This window comes from Helianthus annuus, chromosome 9, assembly GCF_002127325.2.
Source record: "Helianthus annuus cultivar XRQ/B chromosome 9, HanXRQr2.0-SUNRISE, whole genome shotgun sequence".
Lineage (NCBI taxonomy): Eukaryota > Viridiplantae > Streptophyta > Magnoliopsida > Asterales > Asteraceae > Helianthus > Helianthus annuus.
This window is the reverse complement of record NC_035441.2, coordinates 180,202,323-180,212,264: the sequence shown is the minus strand read 5'-3', so window position 1 is coordinate 180,212,264 and position 9,942 is coordinate 180,202,323. Positions and strand designations below refer to the sequence as shown.

General features: G+C 38.4%; 1 protein-coding gene across 1 annotated transcript; it reads left to right on the top strand.

Moving 5' to 3' along the window:
* Positions 1–252: 252 nt before the first annotated feature.
* Positions 253–7,351, top strand: LOC110879885 (4-coumarate--CoA ligase-like 9). Its single transcript, XM_022128416.2, has 6 exons — positions 253–1,496; positions 3,924–4,113; positions 6,204–6,349; positions 6,478–6,545; positions 6,793–6,895; positions 7,020–7,351. The coding sequence occupies exons 1-6, from the start codon at positions 465–467 to the stop codon at positions 7,143–7,145; spliced, it is 1,665 nt and encodes a 554-aa protein (XP_021984108.1). The 5' UTR covers positions 253–464; the 3' UTR covers positions 7,146–7,351.
* The last annotated feature ends 2,591 nt before the right edge of the window (positions 7,352–9,942 follow it).

Genomic DNA, 9,942 nt, shown 5'->3' with positions numbered 1-9,942 from the left:
TTTTATCCTTTTAAATGATTGAATGGGGTTATTGGCATAATGTCCCACTACGCCACTTTTGCTATAATGCCCCATTAATGACTAGGACGTCACGTGTCGGATAATGCCCCATAGTGAGGGCATTATAAGTTGTTACCACTACACATGGTCTAAGGGTGGTCTAAATCTTATTTTCACACCCTTTTTTCATTGTCTCTCTCTATATATATATATATTTATATATGTATAGAAAGAGATAGAAAAGAGGGATCCATGAATATTAACTCTATTTTTTCCTAAACTACATTATTTTCTCTATATTTTTATACGTATACATTCCATATAATAAATGTCGACTTTCTAAAATTTCTAATCCAAAGCGCACAAATCAAATCTGCACTTCTCATCTTCCCTATAATCTTCTACTCGTATTTCACATATCATAGAACTGCCCCACCACCACCACCACCACCACCAACACATCAATGGCGAATACAACCTCCGTAGATCCCCGTAACGGCTTCAATTCCACCACCAAAATCTTCCACAGCCTCCGCCCTCCGGCACCTCTCCCTCCACCATCACAACCACTCTCCATCACCGACTACACACTCTCCCTCCTCCAATCCAACCCTACATTCTCCCCCAATACCGATTTCCTCATCGACTCCACCACCGGCCACCGCCTCTCCTACTCCGATTTCATCCGTCAAACTCACTCTCTAACCGCCTCACTCGCCACAATTCTTCCACCACATGTTAAAAATCAAGTTGCACTGATCCTATCTCCAACTTCCTTACACATTCCGGTATTATATTTCTCTCTTCTAGCCCTAGGCGTCACTATTTCACCTGTTAATCCGGTTTCAACCAAATCGGAGTTAACTGACCTTGTTCGGATTAGTAATCCTGTAATCGCCTTCGCTACATCCGCCGTTAGTTCTAAACTACCGTCGTCGTTTCCGTTAGGTACGATTATCATCGATTCTCCACAATTCGTGTCAATGTTACAAAATTCAAGCTCTGGCGTCATTCATCGGAAAGTTAACCAGTCCGATACGGCGGCGATTCTGTATTCCTCCGGTACAACCGGCAGAATCAAAGGTGTGCAGTTATCTCACCGGAATTTCATCGCGATAACCTCCGCTTCACAAATTAGTAGATTCACGAGAGACGAAGATGCATCTGCATCTCCACAACCGCATCCGGTTTCGTTGTTTCCGTTACCTTTATTTCACGTTTTTGGATTTTTTATGTTAATTAGGGCTACGTCGCTCGGTGAGACGCTGGTTTTGATGGAGAAGTTTGATTTTAATAATATGTTGAAATCGGTGGAGAAGTATAAGGTGACGTATATGCCGGTGTCGCCACCGCTCGTGGTGGCGATGGCGAAATCCGACGTCGTTTTGAAGTATGATATGAGTTCGCTTCTGTTGATTGGTTGTGGTGGTGCTCCGCTTGGAAAAGAAGTGGCTAAGAGCTTCGCGGTGAGGTTTCCTCATGTGGAGATTGTGCAGGTATTTGTCATTCACGCTCCTCTGTAGCGCGTTTGTGAGTTGTTACTTATCATTGTCATTGTCATTGTCTTTGTTTGTAGTTATTTATAGAGTTAAATGCCCGGATAGTCCCTGTGGTTTGTCCTTTTTTCACCTTTAGTCCCTAACTTTCTAAAATTACAGCTATAGTCCCTAACTTTTTCAATTTTGTTTCCGGATAGTCCCTGGCACGGATGGAGGTTAGCATTTTCAGTTAAGTGGGTGTGAAATGACCAAAATACCCTTACTATTAAAAAATAACATTTAAATCGATAACCATCTTCAATCCAAACACACATCTTCTTCCTCATATTCAGATTCGTTCTTCAATCCAAACACACCTCTTCTTCCAATTTGACTTTTTGAGGTCAACCATATTGCTTCTTAATCTCAACATGTAAACTTATTCTGTTACAAATTATAAACACACTTTCAAAAGATTAATTCCTAAATTACAATTATTCAAATACAAAAGCTACAAAATTAGGTCAAAATAGGCAAAAATCCCCACTGCAACTTCTAATTTTCAGAACATTTGAACACGATTCTTTGTTAACTCCTTTCTCAAAGAACAATTAAGAATTAACTGGTAAAAAAATCCCCACTGCGACTTCTGATTTTCAGAACATGATCGTTCATATCCTACATCCTACGACAACTAGGCGATGAATACAGCCACATAACGGCTACTCTAAAGGTTCACGACACCCCTTTATCATTTTCTAATCTATTTGATAAGCTGGTTGATTATGAGAGGTCGTTGAAAGAGATGGAACACACTCCTGCCATCACAACAGTTAACTATACCCGCCGTCTCGTCATCAAATGATCACATATCTGGTCGGAACCGTTGCTAGAATCGTTTCTTCTTTCTTCAAACAACGTAAACTTATTAACTGGATCTTGTACGAAATGACGAAGTGAATCAGGAGAGATGAATGTTGAGAAAAGATGGAGAAGAAGAAGAGGTGTGTTTGGATTGAAGATGAATTTGAATATGAGGAAGAAGAGGTGTGTTTGGATTAAAGGTGGTTATTGATTTAAATGATATTTTTTAATAGTAAGGGTATTTTGGTCATTTCACACCCATTTAACTGAAAATACTAACTCCCATCTGCATCAGGGACTATCCGGGAACGAAATTGAAAAAGTTGGGGACTATAGCTGTAATTTTGGAAAGTTAGGGACTAAAGGTGAAAAAAGGACAAGCCACAGGGACTATCCAAGCATTTAACTCTTATTTATATCTTTTTCTGCCGTACTTGTGTGGCCCAAGTGTAAAGGCCAAAATTATTGACTAGATATCATTAGACCAGACGGTATGGGGGCCGGCTGAGGCCCGTCCTGGCCCGTCGCCGGTCCCCCACACCGCCCCCCACTCCTCCGTCATGTCATATTCGGCTCCCAAAAGCCGACGTTCACGGGCCTCAATTTCTCTCTCCTCACTCACACACAGCTATACATACATACATATATATATATATACAAAGGGGTTCATTCCTCACCCCCTAGGTTCATCCCTCACCCTCTAGGTTCATCCCCTTCAAGCCCTGGCGGTGACGTGACGGCCCATCCCCTTGGGGATGAGGCTCTCCATACCCACTAGTTTTATATCAACCAAACGGCTTGTAGTATGGTGATACAAAGGAGTACAGTAAGTAGTACACTAGTACGTATTGTCCAGCCCGGTAGGAATATGGGTTTAAGATTTAGTAGTAGATTCGGATCAATATATAATGGACAAAAGTATACTTTTCTTTAACATTAGTCTTATCTTCAAAAGTAGAAATCTGGTCCCTCTGGCAGACAGTTGGTTCAAATAGACATAAGATGTGACCGGTTATGTGTCAAATTCCTGGCCAGATCGGATTCTGAGGAGTGGGATGCATAATATCTATTTTAATTTTAACGGCAAATTTCTTTTATTCCCTCCCTGTTGTGGGACTTGAACCCAAGATCCCCCCTCCCAACCAAGGTGTTTAAAGACTTTGCCTTTGCCAATGGGGTGATGTCCATTGATGGGATGCCTAATATCTAAATTTCAAAATATGCAGCCTCTGAATGGGATGCAGGGATGGGATGCATTAAATCTAAAGCTTTAAATTAATGATCAGAATTTGAGTTTTCAGTCCATGTGGGGAAAACAGGCCATGATTTAATAATGGAGGCAATTAATGATGCAAGACCCGTTTTACTGTTGTTAACAACCTGTTCACAATAAACATTAAACAAAAAATAAATTAAAAAGTAAAAAATGAAAATGTTGTGCTCTTTTAGAAGATCTGGTTGCCCAAGTGTGGTTAAACTTTTGTGTTCATAACAATTTATTGGGTAATACTCAGAGCTCAGTTTTTCTAATTGTGGTGAATGACCGAATGACTATCTTTTTTTTTTCTTTAAATTTTAAAGGGGTACGGTATGACAGAGACTGGGGGAGGGGTTACAGGAATGAGCAATCCAGATGAGTGTGAACGCTATGGATCCGCCGGCCGTTTATCATGTAACGTGGAGGCCAAGATAGTTGATCCTGAAACTGGTGAGGCTTTATCGCCTATGCAACAAGGAGAACTATGGCTAAGAGGGCCCATGATCATGAAAGGTGACACATCTTCTGCTTGTAGTATTCAAGGGGGTGTTTGTATTGCTTATTGAAACTGTTTTTTGCCTTTTGATATAAGCAGTTTCAAATAAGCAACTTCAAACTGATTATATCTTATTTCATTCACAAACACAAATCGTACCGACACTTTCTGCCCCTATTTAACTGAGCCATTCATGTAAAATATAGCATTCTGTTTTTTTCCGTATATTAATTTTTGTTGTGTAAATAAGTAGTTTAATAGCAGCTGAAGGTAACTAAAATGGTCTAAACATTCAACCACAGTGGCGCAACAAAAAAGAACCAAACAGTTGGCAATGTTCTTTTCTTTATATTAAAATCAATCTTATACATAGGTTATGTTTTTATGATCAGAATGCATGCATTATGTCTGTTTCATCTGGCCCTTTTTCTACAGTGGTATCTCGTTTAATAGTTAAAGAAGCATAATTTGCATAATACCCCTAAAAGTTCAATCGCTTGTACTTTCATATATAAAGATGCTTTAAATGAAAAGGTAAACATTATGTGAATGACTTATGACTAGACCCCTACACCTTTTTCTCTGTATAATGTTGTTATTATGGGCCAACAACTTGTTATAAAGAGACTGAAAAACAAAAATGAAAATATTGTTAATGATAGTGTTATTATATACTAGTTTGATGGTTTGAAAAAGACAAAATTGCAGAAAACAACCTTTATGTTTGCCTCAAACTGCACTTTATACCTTTCACTATGAAATCGGCAAAAACCAACCTTTATGTTCGTGTTTTATTACACCCTATAACCTTTAGCACTAACCACGTCAAAAAATTCAGTTAAATGGACTCACATGCCTTGCACGTGAGGGCATTTAAGTCTTTTAATATATCCCTTTAACTCACCTTCTTCACCATCAGACTGTTGGACCAATCATTCCCACCTTCTACTCCAACGAATTCCAATCTGACGCGTTCGCTTCTCCGATGACGACGGCGGTTCCATACGGTGGCGCCGTCGTGGTTAGGCTCCGATATCGATCTCAAGATATATGTTTACGATGAGAACGAAATTGAAGGTGTTAAGCAGTTGTTGTACGGACGTGATGGAAGGATAACGCCAGAATCATGTCTCAAGGGCCAAATGCGGCACTCAGGTCTCTGATATTATATGTATTGAGTTTAGCTGACTTTATAAATTCAATACGTCATCGTTTTGTAACCGCTAGACCGGATAATAATACATCAAATATATTAGTCAGTTCTTATTGAAAACTAATAAGATTCCAAAATGAATTCTTAAATCATGTTCTCGTGATTGAGAGTTGACTAATTTTGCTCACAAGTTGTAATTTTGTCTTCCAGAACATGTACCTAGGCTTGGTAGTTTAATAATTGAATTAGTTTCTCAGTTAAAGAAAATATATTTTTATGTAACAAATTAAGGATAGAAACCAATTTACTTGAGTGAAAAAAAGAAAGCCAATCGAATATATTCCGCTTGAGTTTTATACTAGCAAACTACCTTTAACTTGAACAATTGCCCCTGCCAATAGACGCCGTGGTTCTGCTCTGGCTGAGTTGTGGCCGTTGATGGTGTGTTGTTTGGGTTTACGGCGCTCTTATGCCGGACCTTCGACATGGTTACCGGAGAAGGGAAATGGTGTCGTTTGTTGATGTCAAGATTCATGCAAATTTGATTGTTGTTTGTTGAAGTTTTTTTTTTTTTTTAATTTTATGTTTAATTTGTTTGTGGGAATTTTATGGAATTAGCATGAGGGTGAGTCTTGATGTTTTGCAGGTTGGTTTGCATTTTAATTTGAGATAGTGAAAGAGATACGAGGAGAGAGAGGGGGGGATATATTAAAAGACTTAAATGCCCTCACGTGCAAGGCATGTGAGTCCATTTAACTGAATTATTTGACGTTGTTAGTGCTAAAGGTTATAGGGTGTAATAAAAAATGAACATAAAGGCTGGTTTTTGCCGATTTCATAGTGAAAGGTATAAATTGCAGTTTGAGGCAAACATAAAGGTTGTTTTCTGCAATTTTGTCTTTGAAAAATGATTAAAAAGATTATTTGTATTTGATCTTTAAGTTTGAATAACAGGTTATGTTAGAGATAAGGAAGCAACTGCTGCAACTATGGAATCTGAGGGGTGGTTAAAGACTGGTGATCTCTGTTATTTCAATTATGATGGTTTCCTTTTCATTGTTGACCGATTAAAAGAATTAATCAAATATAAGGCTTATCAGGTAATGAATGGTCTTTGCTTCAAAGTTCAAACTAATACATCCTTACTGTTTCACAGCATCTAGGATGTTACAACTGTCATTTCCTTAAGTAGCCTTTTTATCTAATGATCACAATGAAAAAATGGCAGGTCCCACCAGCTGAATTAGAGCGCTACCTTCAATCAATCCCAGATGTTGTAGATGCTGCTGTGATTCCGTAAGTTAGTTGTGATCACTATAATAATATAGTTACAATAATAATCCATATCTTTGTATAAACAACCACCATAGGAGGCTGGATGTCTTATAAATAGAATTTTGGGCAACTCTCAACTTGTCTGAAGTTTCCCTTCTTTAAATAAAAGTTTTAGTTCGGCCCGTTTGACATAACTAAATGGATTGAAATTGTCACCTCTAGATAATCGTATCTAACATCTATTTGCGACATTGAAACATAAAATCAGATATCCAGATGAAGAAGCTGGGCAAATTCCCATGGCGTATGTTGTGAGAAAACCTGGAAGCAAAATCAGCGAGGCCCAAATCATGGAGATAACTGCAAAACAGGCATGTATAATTGAAAACCCAGATTCTTCCACAACTAAGCACTCAAAGCGATCATAAATTCTCAATTATCTACACCTTGTTCATCTAGAAAAGTTGCTAACTGTGTGTGGATTAATGTTTGCAGGTATCACCATACAAAAAGATTAGAAAAGTTGCATTCATAAACGCAATTCCGAAGACCCCAGCAGGAAAGATATTGAGAAGGGAGTTGGTTAAGCATGCTTTATCTGGTGCTTCATCTAAATTGTAATCAGTTATAGTTCATCACTATTTGTTTAATTCCAGATACATTGTTTTATAAGGTGGTTTCTTAGAGTAAACTTCCAATATCGTAATTATTTTGCTCTGATGGACTACTACATACATTGTGTGGGACAAATAATTTGTTCATATTGTTCCAAGGAATTCGTTGTCCAATCTTGTTTGTATATAGATTGGGCTACTTTGATTTCCTGATACATGATTCAACTAAATGATAATGTTTGTAGTATTTTGTAAGCAAGTGAATAACTAAGGAGATGTCAGTGCATGCACTATTAAGAAGGTATGCAGTGATTGGGCTCACTATCATGCTCACTGCGTTCTCACATATTAGGAGACACTAGTGGAGAAATGGGGAACTCTCTTAATGAGTTTAGTATGATGGATAGATTATTGGTTTACTAGAGGAAACAGATTACAAAAATTTTATTTATCACCTAAAAGATAAAGTTGAAAAATAATTTCATCTAAGTACTTTATTATGAAAAAGATCTAAAAACAAAGTTGCTCTTGATACCCAGAAATAAATTGTTGAAATGAGAATCTCTTATTAATAGCATAATTAAGAATCAAACCATATGCATTAACTTGTAGAATTTTCATTTTTGAATTATTTTATATTCAACTAAGTTACAACATTTTCTTATGTAATCCACTAAAGATGATACACCAACATTTTTAATTTAATCTCAAATTTGCCTACTAAAAATGATGAAAACACGAAATCCAGGAGTAAATCTATGTCTACGATGTTAGCTTCAGCTTTTTTCCTTTTTCTGTAGTTACGTTGAGTCTGTGTTAGGGTTGGGAGGACTTAAGTTGACCATTACGAAGCTGAATAGGATCAGTGAACTCTACATTCAGTCTATGTACATGAAAAATACCAATAGTTAGATGGCGCCCGTTCACTAGTTCAACACAGAGTTAGTTTTAAGTACAAACCAACGAAAAGCGCATAAACAATTATATGTAGTGCATAAAGTATAATCGCATTGTATAAGTATATGTATGCAGTTATCGCGATTCTGTAGTTAAAATGGTTATGTATTTAATTGTCCCCTAAAATTCAACCAAAAGGCAATTGGAGACAATCACACTTCAACCATAACGGGTCAAGAGCAAAACATTCAAGATATAAGTTAAGTTGGGTCACTCTTGCTTACTTTTTAGTGGCTTAAAGATTAAGGTGTACTATGTGTATGTGCAAGTGATGTGCGCATACTCATCTCGCCACCTTACCGGTCATGTTAGGTCACTCGTAGGCAGAAACCAGTGACTCGGTCATATGCGGGACGGAAGACGGGACAAGGACACCGCACAGTGCTCATTTAAAAAACATTTGCGTAGGCTCTTTTGTCTGCACCGCGCAAACATTGTCATCTGCAGACTGTTTGTTTTTCCGAAGACGTTTCATTAAAAGAACGTCTGCGTGAGCTCTTCTTGATGCAGACTTGGCCCGGCCACTTCTAAGATCTTCATCTGCAAAGGGTTAAACACCACCACCCACCACCACCATCACCGTCCATCACCACCACCGTCCACCACCACCACCCACCGTCCATGTCCAGCACCCACCACCACCACCCACCACCACCGTCCATACACCAGTACCAGTTTATTTTAGAAGTTTATATACGTTAAAAAAGAAACAACCTTCTTCTTGTAGAGGTTTGGTCCACCTCTTCTTCTACAGATGTTTGCAGACGTGGTCCGCAGACTGCAGACACTTTACCTCTCAAAAAACAAACACCTAAGCTTATACACACCTAAGACTACTCGAAGCCACCATCTCCCTACTAATAACCACGGATAACACCTAACAAACAAAGTTATCATGATCTCATTAAAACATGCTTTAGATAAATAACATCCGATTCCAAGTAGAAGATTGAAATTACATCTAGATTTGCATGAGCGTCTGAACAATCTGCATTTTATTTAAATTTCAAGTTATGTGATGGCTAGAACATGTAGAGTTAAAATAAGATTGAAAATAACATGTAGATGTTTTACAGGGGGTTTTCCGAGGGCTGTGTGTGTGGTTGTTGGTGTGTTTCTTATTGAAGACCGCTTGTGAGGTCACTCGAGTTGTTCATCTGCATCATGATTCATGGTGGTTGTCTGCTTCCATTCTTCTAGCTTCACTTGTAACCTGGGCTTACTCAACCTGTCTTCATATCAGGCATTGCTTTGTTGAACTTGGTGGGCAATTTACAAGTGATTCGAACAGATTTGTATGTTTCTGTTATACTGAAGGGCATATGCGTCTTGCTCTCCAAAATAAGCCACAGGTTTCGAGTTTTCCTTCTTCTGGAGCTCTTGGTTGTGACCGTGTGTCAATTTTCCGCTCTCTTACAGACAACTGAAAACCAGGGAATCATCAACTTCTTCAACACGGGTGATTTTTCTGTGTAAGTAATGCTTCAACATGGTTATTGTATCGTTTGTACATAAATTATGAAATCAAATCCATGCAGGTCTTATTGATTCTTCAGCTTGTAAGAGTCACTCTTTTGTTTATCTGCGGCTGCACTAATTTCACACAGAGACCAAGGGCTTGGATCAGTTGTGTGTAGATGGCGTTCGCTAGTGGTAAGTGGTAACCATGCGACTCCAATGATGCTTCTCAGCCTGGAATATCTATTGATAGTAAGAACATGGAGGCTGCTGCTAGCTCAAATGCTCAATGAGCATATCATAATTCAGAGAGCGAGCTCAACTTGGGTGATTATGGATGGTCATTGACCAAATGCTGGTCAACACTAAATTCTTCATCAAACTATCAC

What these genes read in the sequence shown, in the direction of transcription:
- LOC110879885 (XM_022128416.2), top strand. Translation starts at nt 465, where the DNA reads ATGGCGAATACAACCTCCGTAGATCCCCGTAACGGCTTCAATTCCACC. An exon ending in TCAAATATAAGGCTTATCAG is followed by an intron (nt 6,350 to 6,477) that starts GTAATGAATGGT and finishes AAAAAATGGCAG; the next exon opens with GTCCCACCAGCTGAATTAGA. An exon ending in TGGAGATAACTGCAAAACAG is followed by an intron (nt 6,896 to 7,019) that starts GCATGTATAATT and finishes TAATGTTTGCAG; the next exon opens with GTATCACCATACAAAAAGAT.